We start from the raw sequence: 21276 nt of genomic DNA, 5'->3' as shown, positions 1-21276 counted from the left end.
ACGAAGGTGTTTATTATGTAGTAAATTCTAGTTGTTGTTTCATTATCTGTTTGGTGAGTTTCAATATGAAATCGTATGTTGTAACTTTGATTTGTTCATTTGTGTGAGTCGTGGTTAGATGAGAGATACCGGGACACAACACGTGAAGTAAAATGTTTCGATCGAAGTTAGGAACGTTGTTTAATAATTTTGTTCAAACTGATGTGTTACTTTAGTTTCAGAATTAGCTGTACAATATATTGTTACTGCTAGAAATTTCTCTTTAAATTTTTACATTTAACTCAGAAAATTTTCCCGCTCATCGCTCGCTTTAGCCTGTAATATCCCACTGCTGGGCAAAGGCTCGCTCCAATACGGATTGGTGGATGTATTCCCAACTATGAGTAACGATCGCTATCAGGTGATAACAACCGGGACAGACGGCTTATCGTGCTCTCAAGACTCACAAGGATTGCACAAACACCCCACCACGGCAATCATCTGTATGGTCAATACAAATGTTTGTCATCTGCCGGTATCGAACCCGCAACCGCCAGCGCAACAGCCACAAACCAGTGCTGCGACCATTGCTACAACGCGTCGTCCCACTCGTACATACTATTCATTATTTTTCGAAGACATTTTAAGTGACATTTAAAATCAATAAAAAATAAACTGAAATTAAACTGTAACACAATTTATACAATTTTAAATTTACATGTGAAATTGGACGTGATTAAAAAATACATTGTAAGAATATATTTTATTTCAATACAAACTTAAAGAAATAAAGCGTGAGATGAAATAGATTTTTAAAATAAACGTATTATACGTAACAAACGTTCAAACGTCACAAACACATGGCATATCGGAGCGAATCCAGTCAGATCTTGATTCTCAAGTGATTTATATAAGTTGTATAGTATTGATCGTTGTATGAGGGGAAAATCGCTTTGGAATCGGGTCAACATCTCAGGGCTGTTTGTTTAACGTTGTAAGAAGTTAAGATATATGAATAAGTTTATTTATTAGGGATTTGAAATCGCTTCGAGAGACTTCTTAAACTTTTTTTATGTATAACGTTTTTTTCTTTTCGTCAAACATTAATAATGGTTTGATTTATCTTACGTAATTGTATACGAATAAAAATATATATTTATATCAGCTGGTTGTTACGTTAAATACAGACATTACATCGATTAGCTTAGTCATAGACGACCGTATTTTATATATATACGTATAACAAATTGATTTGTAAGTCACACATAATAGATCATTTCGCTCATTGAAAACAAATTCAGATTCCAATTGTTTCGTTCTTGAATTTTTTTTCAATGTTAACAGGTTTTAGTTGCTTAAACAATATTTTCGTCGAATTCACAATATTATGTATTTAATTAATATTATTTAAATAAAGAAGCAGATATAACGAAGACTGTCATAGCGCCATTAATAATATAATGCTATAAAAAGCCTTGATTACTTTAGTTTTCATTTCTACGCATATTTTATTCAAATATGTTTTACTAAACTATACAATGTGTCTGACTTCAAAAGCCAGTCAATCAATAAAATCAATTACGAGAGAAAATTTTAATAAAGCAAAAACTTTTTAAAGAATTTATGCAGGATTTTGAAAAAAGAATGTATCGTAAGCATAATGTTAATAAATACGAATACATCCCGACGCTAAGTGTACTATAAATAAATACGGATCGCGATAACGCCTTAACTACTATATTTATTCGTTTCGATTGGATTTCAATTCGGAGAGAGGTTTTAAATGACAATAAGGATCTTCGTATATTGACGTGACAGAGTGAAGTGCTACGGTATTTATAGTATTTTATGAGCGATACGTAATCAAAGCGTACCAAATAAAACGAGTGTGCTATGGACCAGACGACTGAAGTAAAACTTCTACACAATAGGCTTGCACCGTGTCTTACATATACGAAACATAGCTCTAAGACACAGTCTAAGCCTGTTGTGTAGAAACACACAAAAAGAATTATCAAAATCGGTTCATAAACGATGAAGTTATCCTCGAACATACATTTAAAATATATATATATATATGTATATATATACACGGTCGAATTGAATAACCTCCCCCTTTTTTGAAGTCGTTTAAAAAAGATTTCATCCAAAGCGGCAGCGAATCATTTTGACTCTCTCTTCTACTAATCCTTCACGATTTACTAAAAATACCGAGCTGAGCTATGTCACTCAGGTACTATATATATAAGGAAACCAGGATCTGATTATGGAATCTTAGAGAAATCGAGGTTCCCTCGAAAAGTGTTGTGACAACTAGTGCATTTATTAATTTTTTCTGTCTACCTACGTTGTATTACTTTGTCGTTGTAATTGAAGTCGTTTTTTTTTTCGTTTGCGAGCAAACACAATTATTTATAGTCCCTTCAAACTTTTAAAGGAAATTCAAACTGATTTTGTTACTAATCCGTTTGTTCTTTAGCCACAAAAGGAGTCATAACACTATGCCTATTATTACGATAAATAATAAACACTTCTCGCTCAACTATGTGTCGGGGGGTCCCAACACACAATACAAAAAGCACAAACTCCCAGACTGCAACCAACATTTGTATGGCCAATACAAATATCTCCCATGTGCAAGGTTCGAGCTTGACAATAAAATGTATCAGTCAATTCTTATACGTAAATATCGTCTTAAATAAAAACAAACAAACAAACACACACACATACACACACACACACACATCAGCCTATCGCAGTCCACTGCTGGACATAGGCCTTCACAAGTTCGTGCCAAAATTGGCGTGAACTCATATGTTTTGGCCATAGTCACCACGCTGGGCAGGCGGGTTGGTGACCGCAGGGCTGGCTTGTCGCACTGAAGACGTTAACTAATAAGAAGAAATAAAAACAAAAATAAATGTTAAATGAACTCGGATTAAAACTTTTTTTTGTGTCAATGTTTTTTAGTTCGGACTTTAGATATGTATATAGCATTACAGTAACACGGGGCTCCACGTGTGGAATTCTAATGTCCTAGGCCGGTTTTAGTACCAATTCTTCCCATAAATATTTTGATATGGTTGAGTGGTTCAGACGAGTAATTGCAACTCGGGTTATAACCATTTTGATCAAGTGATCAGATGCTTTGTGATGTAAATTTAGTCAGGATTGTGTGTATTTGGAATTGTGGCATAAAATTACATTGTAAATAAGATAACTAACAAAGGGTAGTACAAATATGTAGTCTAAATATTTTTTGTATTGAATTAGATCCATACTGACGTTTAGTACTGCGTTTAATGTTAAAAATTCTACTTTTGTTGTAATGTTACTACATTGAAATGTGGTCTACAGATAACCTGAGTATACTTTATTTTATTCTATTATTTTTTTATGTAGGTACGGTTTAGTGTACAATAAGAATATTTGTTTTTGTTGAGAGATTGTATTGTTGAGAGGGATATTTTCCAAAAAGTTACCACGGAGTTTTTTTGCTGATTCTCTCTGCAGAATCTACATTCCGAATCAGTGGTGGGTACACTGTTAAAAATAATAATCACTTTAAAATTTTAATTTGTAAAATGAACATTCAAAAGTGCCCTTGAAGTCTATTTAAATAAACTTAATTTTGATTATTTATTTTATGACTTTAATAATTTATGACTTGTAACAGCTGATCAGTAAATATTTATGTTAACAAATCGATTAAAACAAACTTAGTTTTTACCTAAATATCGCGAGATATTGTTAGAACACATGTTTATAATATAAACTCAAGTAAAGTAAGGCCAAAAATTAAAAAAAGAAATGTATCAGAAAAGATTCAAAAAATCTCTAGAAGTTTCCTGAAACACGTAGATAATTACCGAATCGGTAAATTCGATATGTTTATAATTAAAATTAAAGGAGACTTCGAATATCAGAGTAACCGGAGGTAAATAATTGAAGTAATTGTTGGGTCAGATCTGGTCAATTAATCATCGGATGCGGTCCGCGGCCGCATTTCATGTCCCAAAGTATTGTGACGTAGGCCGAAATGTTTCACGTATTTATGTTCTGGATACGAACGAGTTTTTAGGTATAATTAATTGACATTGTGTTACAGTATAAAGATTTTCGTTGGAAATTTGACATTGTCATTCATATTGATCACAAGCAGCAGCTTGTGATTTATTTGCCGCTTGTGCCGTTGCGTGGTCAGCAAGTACTTTAATATTCATCACAGCAGCCTTGCGCAGTCCACCACTGGACATAGGCCTGTACAAGTTCACGCCAAAAATGGCGTGAACTCATGTGTTTTGCCCATAGTCACCACGCTGGGCAGGCGGGTTGGTGACCGCAGGGCTGGCTTTGTCTCACCGAAGACGCTGCTGTCCGTCTTCAGCCTGTGTATTTCAAAGCTAGCAGTTGGATGGTTATCCCGCCATCGGTCGGATTTATAAGTTCCAAGGTGGTAGTGGAACTGTGTTATCTCTTAGTCGCCTCTTACGACACACACCGGAAGAGAGGGGGTGGCTATATTTTTGATGCCGTAACCACACAGCATACTTTTATATTAGTTGTTACTAATTTAAAAAAAGGTTGTTTTGCCGTATATGATATTAACCCCTTAATCTCCCCCCCTTGTAATTTATGGGTATGAAAAATAGATGTTGGCCGATTCTCAGATCTACCCGATATTCACACATAATTTCATAAAAATCGGTCCAGCCGTTTCGGAAGAGTATGTTAACATTGTGACACGAGAATTTTATATATAAGATAAATAATAAATAATTAGTGTGTCATTATTTTACTATAAAATGCATTTGTTAAATATATTAGAATTTACTTGATACTTAAACTTAATAGTTTTTATTTAGACTTAATTTCCCATATCGATTACATCTGGTGTTGATTTGGATTCTTGTGTTATACCGATGTAAGTTAATATTACTTATGCTCGTAAATCTTCGCTCTCTGGTACCGAAAAAACGCAAAACCTCCAATCCAGTGTTATGATTACCACGTAATAGTTGATTGTTACTATTAATAAAAACACTCGTATAATCCTATGGTAAGCAACTTAATGCTTGTGTGACAAGTAACAGCCGACTGTTTTAGCTAAATATTATTTCCGATAAATATACAAGATAATAATACATATATGAATATATAAATACACATATTACACCCAGGTTCAGGCGGGAATCGAACCTGCAACCCGCGGAACAAAAAAGCCGGGTCACTACAAACTGCGCCAACGGGCAAGTCAGAGTACAAGTTATTTCATTTCCTAAGCCTTAATAACACTGTACATAGTACATGTATTCATTTAGATAAAACCATTTAATGCTAGCGAACATATCTCCAACAAATCTGGACCGAGCTTACATAAAGCCTCAAAGCAAAGATACGAACTAAAATATTTACTAAATAAAATAAGAGATGTTCCCGTTTCCCATCCCATTGTCCCCGTATCAGACGCAATATAACCTTATCCATAATATCTCAGAATGAACCCAAACATTTTGGTCCCATAAAAAGCGATAAATAATGGCTGCCATAAAATCATGGTATCATAATGAGGATATTCTAGAGTCAATATCATAACTACGTCGGTGGTGAGATAACTTTGATAGTACGTACCACCGAGAAGAAATGTACGTCGAACCCATAACTTCACTTTTGTGGACGTTGGTTATTGTAATAGTGTAATAAATAAGCATGAACTTAATGTAAACTTTTAAAAATTGTGGACTTAAAAGGACTTTATTTTTTATATTAATTGACATTAATTTGTGTATATATATTTGTAGGTTGGGGTCTTTCTCAAAGATAGGATTAGAAATGAGACTATCCGCGAGAGAACGAAAGTAACCGACATAGCCCACAGAATTAGCAAGTTGTAGTGGCAGTGGGCTGGCCATCTGTGCCGCAGGACCGATGGTCGTTGGAGCAGACAGGGCCTAGAGGGGAGACCGCGTCTTGGCAAAAGCAGTGTGGGACGTCCTCCGGCCCGTTGGACCGACGACCTGCGTAAGATTGCCGGTGTAGGCTGGATGAGGATTGCGGAAAACCCGGATGTTTGGCGCGAACTTGGGGAGGCCTATCCAGCAGTGGACTGCCATAGGCTAAGCTGACTGTCTGATTGACTGATATTTGTAGAAGAGCGTAAGCGTTATTAGTGCAGTGTAAACATTACACAGATATCAGCTTTGATTTCCAATCATAATATTATTATTTTGACTAAGATGAAGGATGCTTATAACACTGAGTACAGTATGGTATGGGTATTAGTACATCACATAAATTTGTTCATTACATTGTACTTAATGTTTAAGATGTGTTTATTTTTTTTTTGTTAATGATATTGTTTTTGACTTTCGTTAAGTGTGTGTATCGCCTTATGACGAAATAAATGTTTTCATTTCATTACAATATCCACGCATACATGTATATCTTTAAAATACTCCGTTAGAACTAAGAAAGACGATTTTATTTTTATTTTAACGACTCGAACGCATGAAAGGGAGCGATAGAGCTTTTTAAAAAAGTTTTGTCTTAGATACAATAAATCGGTGAACGGAATGTGTGAGCAGTAAAGTTATCTTTACGTCTCTATACAACAGAAATAGACGTCCATGTGTTTACAACCACTCGATACAACAAAACAACTAAACTTGAGTGCGTTACATTTGAACGCACAGAACTTTGATTTTAGAATTGACATCAAATTTAGTTCTTGATATTTTATTTGTGGACAGTTTCATAATAAGTTATGATATATCAATTTATGAGAACTGTGAGTTGTTGCTTTTTAATGGTAAATATTGATAGTAATAATAATAATAAAGCCTTTTTTATTTCCATATACATTACATTGGGTTCAAGTAAAATATACAAAAAAGACAAAAAGGTGTGTTTAGGGCATAGCTCCTCTCTGGATAAAGGTCTCCTCCAACTGTTTCCATATTTTTCGATTGGCCGCCTTCGTCATCCAATCTTCGCCGGCTATGTTTTTAATTTCATCGACCCATCGATCTTTAGGTCTTCCTCTGTTCCTTTTTCCACTGGGTCCCTTCCATGATAAATATTGATACATTTAGATAATTTTTATCTTGAAAGTACATTTTAATGTAATAAAACCAAGGTTTAAATAAGAGTTTTAATATAGATATTAGACTCATTTGTATTTAAAGCACGCTAAATTTATCCCATTTAAAAAACTCTTCCACCACTAAAAATACACCGTTAAATAAAAACTATGACACAACATCCATTCTCACAAAGCACTTCCACAATCCATCGTTCTAAGTTAATTTACATGATAGTGTCTCTATCAATAAGTAAAACGTTGTAGATGTGCTCTTTGAGTCGATTGATAGTTTTGACATGTGTACTCGAAGACTCTCCATCATTTAACAATATTGTAGCTCGCTTTACCGACCTATTTACATATTTTTTGTGACCAAACACTTGAATTCACTTTTTTATGTTTATTGGATGCTCTAACACTCTCGTATGAAAACAATTTAAGATTGTTTTGTCGTATAAAATATTGTTTGTTTCTTGTTAAAAGTTTTATATTTAATTTAATTTATTTTACAGTATAATACACAGTTACATTTAAAAACTAAAAATCTAATTATTTATTTATAATAGAATTAATTATATCTATCAGTCAAATTAATGGTGCCAATGTTGACAGCATTTCACCATTGAATCGCCATTCCGATTCTTTGGATAAAAAATGAACAAGCCCTCCTGTCATTAGTAGAGGGTAGGTTAGGGGCCGCAGAGTCAATTCTTATATATATATATATATCCATTGCTACCTTAAGGTCCAGGTGTATTGCCTGCCAATAACATAAGTGACAAATATTTTAGGTTTTTAGCCGACTTAAAAAAAGAGAGATGTTCTCAATTCGATTGTATTTTTTTATTTGTGTTACCTCATTACTTTATCCTGGGTGTACTAATTTTGATGATTTAATCGAGACCTGCCAAGTTTTTTTGAGTTATTCCTAGTTATAGGTATTTCATTGATTACTTTTGGGTGTAAATTGAAGTTGATTTTTTTCTTTTGCGATCAAACACAATTATTCCGCATTAATTCCTATTCTTGAGCTATATCTATTGCTAAATATTTATTGCAAAAAAAAAAATTAAGTAGTTTATGAAGATAATGAATTGTATAAGAATCTCAGTTCAGTTTAGTTCAGCCTCTGCAATAGTACCATATATAGGATAGTTCATTGCTGGACATAGCCCTCCCCAAGTTCGCGTCAGACATCCCGGTTTTTCGCAATCCTCATCTAGTCTACACCGGCAATCTTACGTAAATCGTCGGTCCAGCGGGCTAGAGAACATCCCACACGTTTGCCAAGACGCGGTCTCCGCTCCAGGACATGACTGCTCCTACGGCCAAAGGTCCTCCGACACAGGTGACCAGCCCACTGCCACTTCAAATTGGTAACTGTTGGCTATATCGGTTACTTTCGTTCCGCGGATAGTCTCACTATCATAGGAAACTAGACTTGTTCAAACCCGGAAACTAATCGTAAATCCTGTATAAATTTTGTAACGTTTACAAATTTCACGATATCACATGAAAGTACTTACAGTATACACAGTAGAGATAGGTATTAAAATGCCAAGAAGTGTGACGTCATCGCCATCTAACGACCGGCCGGGGAGCCGTTACCCCCGTTCCTATTTCAAATTACCCGCCGCCATCTTTATTGCCGCGATGACAGATTTAAATTGCTTATTTGATGGATGTTTTGTTTGTGATCGGTTGTTCACATGTGCTCTGTGATTTGGGCGTACAATGTATGAAAATATTTAAATTGAAACGAATTTGAATGCGAAAGAATTTTTTTCTATTATAATTTTTTAAATAATTATTAAAAGCTTTTTTTCTAATGTTTCATAATTCATCTGCTGTAATAAAATTGAACAGAGTAATATTATTAGATACAATATTTACTTGCTAATCCAGCAAGCGCTGTTCTGCCAAGTAGACAGGAATATCTTTGTCACCTAGAGGTATGATAAATAGCCTCAGACCGACGAATATACACAAAAAAAAAATCGAAACGTTTTAGAGGAGTTCAATAAAACTCAAAATATTTATATTAAAATCTGTATAATTTATCCGAGGCAAAAAATAGCCAAAAAATGATTACATTATAGGTCTTTATATTAAATAAGCTCATAAAAATGAATGATCAATTTCTATGCGTTTACAAACTATTCATATGTCTCGCCATGCGTAACTACTTTTACTTATAAAATTGATTGATAGCTTTCATTAACAATGATTAATGATATACCTCAGACCAAATGGAGGGTATTTGGATTGTCGTTTATAATTACAACATTTTTTCAGTCCTGTCTCTGAGGTCTGGACACATACACAAGACAACGAACGCCCAGACTTCATCAAACATATGGAATTATGACCTTTAATTTTTTTATTACATCACACATTTGCTGTGATTTTCCATTATGATGCATTATGTTTTTTTTTTGTAATACGAGTACGTCGTTATAAAATAATTGTTTGCTAAAAAATTAAATCAATAAATAAACGACGCACTCGACGGCTTTCGGTAGAAATATCTCCTGTGTCGGGGGTTAGGTAACGCACAACACAACAAGTACAAACCCCCAAAATACGGCAAATATTTATAGGTACAATACATATGATTGTCATGAACGGAGATCGAAGCTGCAACGGCTGCGCCATCAAATAAACAAAATGAAATATAATTGTGTTTGCTCGCAAACGAAAAAAAACCGACTTCAATTACATCTATAAGTAATACAACGTAAAGTAATACAACTCACTACTATTTTCGAGGGTTCCCCTCGATTTATCTGGGGTTCCATCATCAGATACTGGTTTCCTTATTATGGTACCACACTTGGCATATCTCCTTTCCAACAAAAAAAAAAAAAAAAAAATTATCAAAATCGGTTCATAAACGACGAAGTTATCCCCGAACATCATCATTATCATCATTACAGCCTATACAGTCAACTGCTGGACATAGGCCTCCACAAGTTTACGTCAAAAATAACGTGAACTCATGTGTTTTGCCCATAGTCACCACGCTGGGCAGGCGGGTTGGTGACCGCAGTACTGGCTTTGTCGCACCAAAGACGCTGTTGCCCGTCTTCGGCCTGTGTATTTCAAAGCCAGCAGTTGGATGGTTATCCCGCCATCGGTCGGCTTCTTAAGTTCCAAGATGGTTGTGGAACCTTGTTATCCCTTAGTCGCCTCTTACGACACCCACGGGAAGAGAGGCCCCGAATCCTCCTGTATCCCCGAACATACATATAAAATATATTTACGGTCGAATTGAGTAACGTCCTCCTTTTTTGAAGTCGGTTAAAAATATATATCCTAGGTCACCCGTTCCAATGGTGTGCAACTCAATGCTTGTATTACGGGTACTAGCCGACCGACCTAAATATTTTATTTGTTTGATAAATATACATACAAATAATACATATACAGATATATAAATGCAAATATTATACCTAGACTGAAGGAACCAAGTCCACTACAAACAGCGCCAAAGGGCTAGTCAAATTTAAAAAGTTACAGTATTCAAGACTAACAAAGGCTGTATTGCATCAAGTTACGATCGAGTTAAGCTCGATATAATAACGGAACACACAACGAGTTACAGTGTAAAACATTTCCTGGGAACACTAAACGATAGATTCAAGCCGATAGTGGAAATTTAAAACAAATAGAAAGGAACAAAACAGGAACGCACAAAGGTTTGATGCGACTTTGTGACGTCGGCCTCTATAAAATATTTTTCGATACCAGGGGAAATTGGTCAAAAATGACTGCCAAACAAGATTATTCTGTTCCTATCTGTTTCAACCGAAAAAAGTCTTTAAGTTGTTCACTATAAAGTCTTAACTAGCTTGACGGTCTTATTCATTTCGCCGTCTCTTCTGTTCTTGTATTATGGAGCTCGACGTCGAAACTGGGAGCGTTATTTATTGAAACCTTATTACCTTAGTTTGGAGTCGATTTTAAAGTTTAGCGTAGAACAATATTTTCGCGATGTTCACCTTTGTCTAACAATTATTGTAAATCGTAACAATATGTATTTTGTTAGTGTTACTGCATACGTGCACGGCACAAAATACTATGAATATAAACAGTAAAATTGTTTTCTGATATGAAGCTGATGACGTAATTAAAAATTTAACGTAAATGTGGTAAAATTTTATATAACATCAGTATGTCAAAAATGCAAAGCTTAATACTTATTAAGGTCATAATTTTATGTATGTATGTATTTATTTGTATACATGTTCATGTAAGTGTGGTAGTAATCAAGTATACATGTATTTTATATTATTATTTTTAAAAAGTTTATAGATTTATAATCATTATTAATCACTCTTGCACTACTGTGGTAGCGTCAATCCTCACCACCATGGGTAGACTGGTAGAGATCTCTTATACAGAAAAGTTCGCCCTTGCCAACTTTCTTTGTAAATATAATATTATTTTTACTTTTTTTTTTATAAGTGCAATAAAGAATATATATTAATGTCTAACGACATTAATTATCGCAAAAACCGAAATAACAGGCAGTGACGATTTATCGCACTCTAATATATAAAATTCTCGTGTCGCGGTGTTTGTAGTTAAACTCCTCCGAAACGGCTTGACCGATTCTCATGAAATTTTGTGTACATATTGGGTAGGTCTGAGAATCGACCAACATCTATTTTCCAGACCCCTAAGTTATAAGGGGAGTGGGGGGGGGGATTAAGGGGTTTTATAACATGGCAAAACAACGTTTGGGTCAGCTAGTATCTTTATAAAACCATTTGACATGGCCTTAGGCATTAGACGTTAGCCAATTGACGATTTTTCGAGCTATTAATATCGAATATTTATTTCAAGTTTCTTAAAATTTTACTGTGATGTATAAGATTAATCCAGTTGTAGGACATTTGTTAGATATTCCTTTTCTTGTTAAATATATATATTGTAAAACTATTTTAAAAAAATGATGTAATATATACACAATATACATTACCAAGAAAATAGATTTTTTTTAGTAATGAAAAGCAATTGACTAACTTACTCAATTTACTTACAAATAATTGAATTACTAGTTATTCAAATGCTTCGGTAGATAATTCTAAGTCTTAAAACAATATCAGAAAAGTTCTATAGAAATTGTTATCAAGTTAGTTTGCTCAATATGTATAGAGCAAAATATTTAAAATCCATAAAATTCTCGGTATTATGAGCATCCACGTACGGAAGGTTCGAGAAAATAAACGTTCGCACCGTTCTCCATTTTTATTTTTTAACTTAAGTTTATTTTTCTAACTTATTTTCTGGACCACATTTAATTATAGACTAACGGTTAAAGCTCTGATTTTATATTAAGCAGTAATTATATGTTTTCTGCAATTTTCAAGTTAGTTACTGGTCTGTAATAAAAACAAACGGTCAACTAGTAGGATGCAAAGCGATAGGGTTAAATGTAGGATTATTATGTGCTTAAATTATGCAGTAGAATAATATAATAAAGCCATAGGGTTAAATGTAGGATTATTATGTGCTGTAATTATGACTATATTATGTGATTAATTATTATAAGACCGCGTCTTGGCAAACGCAGTTTGGGACGTCCTCCGGCCCGTTGGACTGACGATCTACGTAAGATTGCCGGTGTAGGCTGGATGAGGATTGCGGAAGACCGGGATGTGTGGCGCGAACTTGGGGAGGCCTATGTCCAGCAGTGGACTGCGATAGGCTGAAGTGAGTGTGTGTGTGTAATTATGACACCTACATGATATTTATAAAAATTTAAATACGAGTATTTAAATATTAATACGTGAAGCAAAAATGTTGTACCCTCTTTTACAAAAATTGCGTGAACGGACAGGAGTATGAAATTTCGCACACTTATAATTTGTATAGAGAAGGAGTGCAGAATGCTAATATTGTTTTCAAATTATGCATAAAAAATACATTAAATCAATAAAAAAGACACTACACACACTACAGTGTATTTGACACACACACACGCATATATACTCTTTCGTTTATTATTATAGAAGTATAGACTTTGACAACAGACTAATAATGTTCAAACTTATATTTAAATTAGTTATGGCCGAATTTCGACCACTGGGTGACCACTAGTATTTTTAAATATGTTTTAAGTGTTTTATTTTTTAATAACTTCTATTTATAGTCGCTGAGATTTGTTCTTAAAAATTGGTTATTTTTAATAAAATTCGAACGCAAAATACAGAGAACGAAATACTTGACAAATTATTTGAAAACTAAGTTAAGTAGTGAGTTAACTATTTCAGATAGAAAAGTACTACAACGTCATAAAACTCTTACATCTTTATTTAGGACAGTAATAATACGATCTTATACTTTTCAACGTTAGAAAAATCGTACCCAGAGGAATGTCTTTCCGGGACAGGATTACAAAGTTTTTCGATCACAAACTTACACTATAAATTCACGGTTCAACGAAAGACAACTATTAGAACGGAGTTCTTCCCTATTATTGACAATTTATGACTTATTTACATTACCTTTTTGTTACATATACATATATATTGGTCTAACGGGAAGATAATTTGTGAAATGGCTATTAGTAAAAAATCTGAGCTAGCATCACTAAGTTTTATTGGTCAAGTTTGTTCTGTAAGTGGTGGTGTCTTTTTCGGTGGTGACCAAATTAGGGATCCATATGGACAAATTAAAAAATAAATTTGGGAGAAAAATTGAGATGATAGTTATCCACTCGACTCCGTAGATGGAAGAAGCGGCGTACATTGTATTATAGTTTTTTTAGTGTTAAGGATTAGTTTTAACAATTTAGTTGCTGTGTGGATACGGCAATGAAAAATATAGCCACCCCCTCTCTTCCCGTGGGTGTCGTAAGAGGCGACTAAAGAATAACACAGTTCCACTACCACCTTGGAACTTAAAAAGCCGACCGATGGCGGGATAACCATTCAACTATTGGCAATGAAATACACAGGCCGTAGATAGGCAACAGCGTCTTCGGTGCGACAAAGCCAGCCCTGCGGTCACCAGCCCGCCTGCCCAGCGTGGTGACTATGGGTAACATACATGAGTACAGACCATTTTTGGCGTGAACTTGTGGAGGCCTATGTCCAGCAGTGGACTGTGATAGGCTGAATGATGAATGATGAATTTAGTTAAGCTTTCCATAAGAAAATAACCATTAACCAACATTAGCACATTTATAGCCAGTGACAGTACAATACATATTCAGTTGTAAGACCCACGTCATTTGAACCCTTTTAATTTGTTATGTCAGTGGAACGTGAAACGTTTGTCAATTTATGCTGAGGATGCCATGTGTGGGTCAAGAAGCGTATCAATAGGATCATATCAATTTTGGTCCTTAATTATCACGTGGACTTTGGACTTAAGTACTTGTTAGCATCTTCAAGATAACCATGTCCAAGCTTTTGGTCTAATCACAAATATATGAAGGTATATACTTATTTTACAAACTATTTTGTATATCTGAGATACTCATTAAATGTACTGTAGTTATTTCGTATGAAGGTTGTACAAATACAATCACTTAGTACGTATTTTTCAAAAATATAAAAACTAAACGTAAAAAAAACGGTCTTAAATCTCTTCAATTGAATCTATTTTTTACAATTCTAACAAGTGAAAGTGAAATTGATAAAACTATGCTTACTTTAAGTTTAAAATATATCAAATTTATTATTTTTCTATAAATTGGATATATTTTGACTGATAAAAATATATTAAGAATTGACAACGACAAGTAACTGGCAACAAAAATTATGAGTAAGAGAAAAGTGTGACAGTAAAAATAACCTCTTTATCAAGTTCAGTTCAAAATAAAATGAACAAATAATTTGTGGAATGGTGTCACACACAAGTAATAATATTGTTCAAATGTTATATATTCAAAGCAATATGTTAGTCGCAAAGGCCGAGTCCAGTTGCTCATTCTGTTTGATACAAAGCCTTATTAATAGCAATTATAGGGTTTTGCGGAAATGCAATAATTATTTGATGCTGGTAGCCATGGAACTGTTATTAGTATGTGACAATTATGCCCAATAGAAACCTCTTTTAATCGAGCTCATTAACACACTTAGACACCCATAATGTAACTGATAATGAATTTGTAAGCACATGTTGTAATTGTACCCACAGTTAGTGTGGTTAGTGGTTAATTTAATTTAAAAATTATTTCATCATACATTATCATAAATATTTTTGTATGAAACTATTTTCAGAGTTCTCACAGCCCGATATGTTAAGCTATGTATGTCAAGGAGTACTTTGATTAAATACGCTTATGACGTGTCGAATGTGACTTGATATATATAAATTTTTATAAGGCTTCGTTTTTAAATTTTTAAATTATTTAATTTTTTTAATTTTTTGATTTTGAATTTTTGAATTATTTGATTTTTGATTTTACTTTTACTTTATTTAATTTTATTTTTACTTATTGATTTTTTAATTTAATTTTGTTTTGTTTTTTATTCTAAACGTTGTTTTGTTGTACTAACCCAATATGGACTTAAAATCTAGTCTGAAATAAAGTATTATTATTATTATTTATTATTTACTATAAATTCACAATTGGGCGTCAAATAAGGTTGAAAATTGTTTGCGACCGCAGACAGACGCCGCTCGACCGCATTGTCCACCAATGTAACGCGATAGAATCGATTCGCTCTGTATAACAACTCGATAATATAAAATCGATGCCGTATCTGTCGGCTCCTCGCGTAGTTCTTACATGCCTCAAAATTAAAAATCGCCCTTATATTTCAGCTTATTTGGTAACAATGGTGAATTAATTATAATTAACGTTAGCCGTCGTCGGTATACCAGTAAAGTTGTCTTTCGATTTAAAAATGTATATTTTAATTACATACTTGATACCAAGACATTTGTTTATAAATATTCAATTACGAAACACGAAAGTGTATTTCCAATATTATGAATTAAAAGCAAAATAAAAAAGAAATAATGTATATGAAACAGAAACATGAATGAGAGATGTATTAAAAACGATTTCAAAGTTTCCGTGTGAACGGGAACATCCAGCGCTACTTCCGAGAATAAAGAACATCCATCAGAGACACCACTCCGTGAAATTACTGAGAAATTTGACGACATAATCAAATCAAAGCGAACACAAACGTTCTGACTAAGCTCGATGACGTAGCCAACTATTTAAGTTTCGCTTTTGATTAAGCGCGCGACGAAGGTTTTCTTGATTAAAATCTCGCTGTAGATATAGAGGGACGTCGAGTGCTTGTCTTCGAGTTTCGTCGAGCTCTTTGAAATTCGAAAGGCTGCGGCTAGAAATAGAAGTTGAACTCTTGCTTGGCTAAATCTTCTACCATTCAATTTAACAAAACACACAATACACAATAGCTACGAATGAAACGAGTTAAACGTATACGTGGAAAATTTATTTTAACTGTTATGAGCTACGTTTTGATAAAAACAAATTGCTAGATATTTTAAAGTAAATGGCCAATAAAAGTTACTAGACATTTCGCTATCTTAACCGCAACGCCACAAATATCACGATACCACGTACACACGTTACAAATAAAAGGGTTTGCAGTGGAAGCGATCGTAGTACCCTCGTATGCACGCGAAATAGTGGCAGACTCTGATAAAAATCATAACGCATAACACGACTCGTACGTAGCCATATTTCTTGTTGCGCTGATTAGATATGGAAAATAATATTTCGTGGGTGAAATAATATCCTGATATATACGCTACGGACCGATAAAGGAACGAAAGATGGCCCCCTTAATGGTCGGAGCGGGTCGAAATTGACCGAAATAGTCCGAAACGGGCCGTATAGCCCATCGAGGCCGCGTATTTTTACATATTATGTTACCGGGCCGCATTAAATTACGGCGGATTTTTTTCTTGGGAGTTATGAGGAACATATTTCGTGAAGGTGCGCTATGAAAGCGATCCTTGCCTTCGAGAGGCGGAAAAGGAATAATTATGGCAATATTTTAAGGGGGTTAGTAGTTATCTTTACTTAACGGGGTTCTATAAGTTGTGAGGTTTGGGCAACAGATGCTCGAGGTTGGTTTCAGCCTTTGCTAGTTAGTGCTCGTAACTTGCGCCTTAGAATTTGCTACGTATTTGCTCCACGAACAATTTGAGTACATTTTCAGGAACAAAAAAGTGTTCCGAAAAATATTCTTTATGTTAACGAAGCTATACTGAGGCATATATTATATTACCATTAAAATTAACTAATGTATATTACATACTATAAATAAATACGTAATAACAAATACGATATTGGATTGTCTCTCAAACTACATAATATCCTTATCGTGCATTAAGCTGCGGGTGTATATTATCATAGTGGCAAGCAATAATTATGTACGAAAAATCAAAAGAATGCAGTTATTTCTGTGTTTCAAAGAAGCGTTAAGGGTGAAAAGATAATAAAGTACCTTCCCCCGTCAGATCATCTCCAATCGATGATTGGAAGTAACTGGAATGAAAAATGAATAATCAATAATGATGTCTACAATACTTATACGAATGGTAAAACTTTTCACTTCTAACTGATAAAATTTTTCGTCAAATTTGTTTTGGAACACCAATTTTATCTTTAATACTTTCATTATGATATGCGTTTATATAGTACACGAGCTAGCACTATTCATTAAAATCCATTCAACGGCTTCTGTATCGATTACAATGCCTCCGACAAGTGATCGTTTTTGTTAAGAACTTGATGTAATTTGTACAGTACATGTTTTATACAAGAGTTTTGAGTTCTTATTGCCCAAATATCCACAATTTAAAAAAAATATTATTGTTTTTGTTTTTGTAAATTAATTAATTATTAAAATTATATATATAACGACTTTAATTTTGAAATAATGTCAACAAGATTAACGGTCGGTAATTTTTTTACTTATTTAGAGTGAATTCGTACGGATATTGCTAGTATTTTATTATTATTATTACGAAATTTTTGACGACGCTTTGGCGCAACGGTCACCGTGCCTCGGAGAGCACATTAAGCTGTCGGTTCCGAGTGTTATCATGTACACCTGATAGCGATCGTTTCTCATAGTAGGAAATATATCCGCTAACCCGCATTGGAGCAGCGTGGTGGATTAAACTCTGATCATTCTCCTACATGGCGAAAGAGGCCCATGCCCAGCAGGGGGATATTACAGGCTGAAGTGGTTTATTGCAACTATATTGCTACTGTATTGTAACGAAATTGCTTTAAGTTTTATTAATAATAGTCTTTTACTCATAACTATATCTGTAAACTGAAGCGCAAGTCTTTGTCGCATAAAATCTATTTAAAACAAAAACCGACCCGAAAATGGCCAATCTCACAACAATCCCATCCATACGTCGTATAGAATATCAGCACTATTCTATTCGAAAGTCGAAACAAATGTGAGCGTCGCGTACTGAAAATCGGCTTTCTGCAATCGAATGCAGTCGACAAGGACCCAAATATAAAAATAGTAGGTGTGAGCGAGATAGACGCAATGCGGACAGCTACAGACGCGAATGGAATTGCAAATGCGCGAGCGGACGAACCCTCAACGTAGTTTCAGCCGCTAAGGCACTGCTTATTTTTCTTTAGCTAAAGATATAAGGATATATCAATGCTAACGTTAGCGTGAATGAAGCAGTTTCTGAACATAGAGGTTTAAATTCCAAGGTTAATTCAGGACATTTAGAAGATTTTATTACTACGTAATTTAATATGATGTTTTGGTTTAGAATGGATTCTAAAGTAAGAAAATTATTTCAGTATCAAACATTTTGTCATTCTGAAAAAAAGTATGGAATGATTAAGTTCTAAATTATTATTTTTGCGAAACGATTTAAATATTTTCTTGATGAACATTTCATATTAATACTTTGTACTTCCATAAATACTGATAGAATTTGCAAAGGGGAGAATTAACGATAAAATATTGAACGCACAAAAAAAGCAAATAATTTTAATCTCGTTTCATCCCCAAATAAATAAAAATAACGCTAATACTATAATCCTTAAAACAACTTCGATAAAAAAGCAACGCAAAAATAACTCGCCGTCCGCCGCTAGACGGTGCACGTTGAAAAAGTCAAACTAAGAAAGTTTCAGGATTGAATTTTTAATTATTGCCTCAACCATATTTTCTTCACGGTTCAATTCGATAGTTTACCGAAGAGAAGTTTATTAATTGAATTAGCGGCGTCGGAGATGTTCGTCCGTTTTTACGCTACGGTATAATCAAAGTAGGTAAATCCTGGAATATTTTCAAACGTGAATTCTAGTAAGCTGAAATCTTATTATTGGACCAAGTTATCCTTGCCGAGTTTGTTTGAGTGCAATCCTATCCAGCGGATTTTTAATTGTAGTGGTGATTATAGTTGCTCAACGGTAGTTCCGACTTTTTTAAATCGTTTTCAACGATTGGTGTTTCGTTTTTTTTTTTGCACTGGACGAAGCGGATTTTAAAATAATTGAATCTTTTATCCCTATATACGTTATTCAAGATATATTTTTTTTAAACGATAAAAAAAACAATATGTGTGGAATTCGTCTGCATTTCGAATTTATCGCAGATTATTCCATTTTGATAAGATATCAGATTTCGGATATAAATAAATATTATAAGGTTTTGCATTTCACCAAAACAATTATTATCTGTTGAATAAAGCACACAGCGTTGGAGCTAGGTTCTTGCTGGTGCCAGTGCGTGAAGACGATATGAGGTATAATAGATGACAGCTGCCAAGCACGCGATAGTTTATAGTAACCTCTGGTGGTTGTAGAAAGGCAAAACAACACTGGATTCTGGTAAGTAAAGAGAGAAATTCACGTACTGCTTTCTCATACAACGCTGTGTGTTTTAGGGCACATAAAATAGTATTTATGGATGTATTTTTTTTTACAAAGTAGGAGAAATATGCAAATTTGGTGTAATTTCATTTATTTTCTTTCTTTTTATTGTATCTGTTGTTTTTATGTTGTGTTACTAATATTAATATCAACTATGTTATAAATTTTGTTCACATTAGTACAACATAGCGTACTAAATTGTGAATTTTCAAAATACTACAAAATTTACTGGACGAAATCTTTAGGTTTTCCAAAAGATATTCAGCCCGCAAAGTTTTTACGATATTTAACTGTTCTATAAATTAATAAATCACAGATTGTTCACTTACTTATATAACTATAACCGCAGTCTTCTCCATGTTGCTGTGACTCACCTGAAAGCAAAAAAAAATGTTTATTAATATAAAATAAATAAAATGAAGGGAAATTTCTATGTTGGAAAGAGTAATCTTAGCTCTCTTTCTTTTGATGTAACTTGTAAATCTACTGCTAATGGTATGCTAAATTCAAACACAAAAAACTAAGTTCCTACCTATGATACTTTAATTAAAATCAATTTTGGTACAATATGATGATGAGTTTGTTCAAGAATATATATTTTATTTTAAGGTTGAAGCTTGACCCGCAAATATAACATTGTCATTTATCAACTTAGGCTTTCGACCGCAAGACCTAAGTGTAATCACTTAACTTGACCTAATGGTCAGCTGTGTTTCGTAAAGCCTTTATGATTAGGAAGGAATGCTGAGACACGTCTATCCAAGAAGCAATGGGATATATTTGCGAATTAACCTTTAACTTCCACTTTGGAAATAAATGAAACCTGTAACCCTCTGAGTATCTCTATTATCTTCAGAAGTTTACAGAATCTCACACTAAATAAAATATCAGTTTTGACAGTTTGAAATAGGTTCGAAATTTTAGTATAACGAGAAGATGAAATTAGTTTCGAAAGTTATATTAACTTTACTAAACACTTTGATCTACTTTCAGATTTTATAATTTACTTTCACGACACTAATTGAGCACAATCATGAAACTTATAACTACTTAATGCTAAAATTTGTCGAAAATATTTAAAAAAAAATTCAAAGAAGAATAAACTAGTGATTTAAAACAAGGAGGTCCTGTAAGTCAGTTCAAACGCTTAATGTATAAAAACATATCGCCTTTATTGTCATCTTGCTACGTTTTAAAATGCTGTGAACCTATTTTGACAGTTCGAATTTTCTTATTAAGTCACGGCAACTTGCCGTGAGAACATGTGTTAAAAGATTCAAGCAATTTTGTACTTTTTGGTTTAGCTTTAAGGTTGACATCAGCTCAAATGTTGTTCATCGTCAAAATTCCTTTG

General features: G+C 33.8%; 1 protein-coding gene across 1 annotated transcript in view; it reads right to left on the bottom strand.

Moving 5' to 3' along the window:
* Nucleotides 1-21276, bottom strand: part of LOC123670007 (teneurin-m) — a 305041-nt gene that overhangs the window by 220769 nt on the left and 62996 nt on the right. The window contains exon 2 of the mRNA XM_045603502.1: nt 20252-20296. Within this exon, the coding sequence (XP_045459458.1) occupies nt 20252-20296 (45 nt within the window). The remainder of the gene's footprint in view (nt 1-20251; nt 20297-21276) is intronic.

This window comes from Melitaea cinxia, chromosome 4, assembly GCF_905220565.1.
Source record: "Melitaea cinxia chromosome 4, ilMelCinx1.1, whole genome shotgun sequence".
Classification (NCBI taxonomy): domain Eukaryota; kingdom Metazoa; phylum Arthropoda; class Insecta; order Lepidoptera; family Nymphalidae; genus Melitaea; species Melitaea cinxia.
This window is presented reverse-complemented; position numbering and strand designations above follow the sequence as displayed.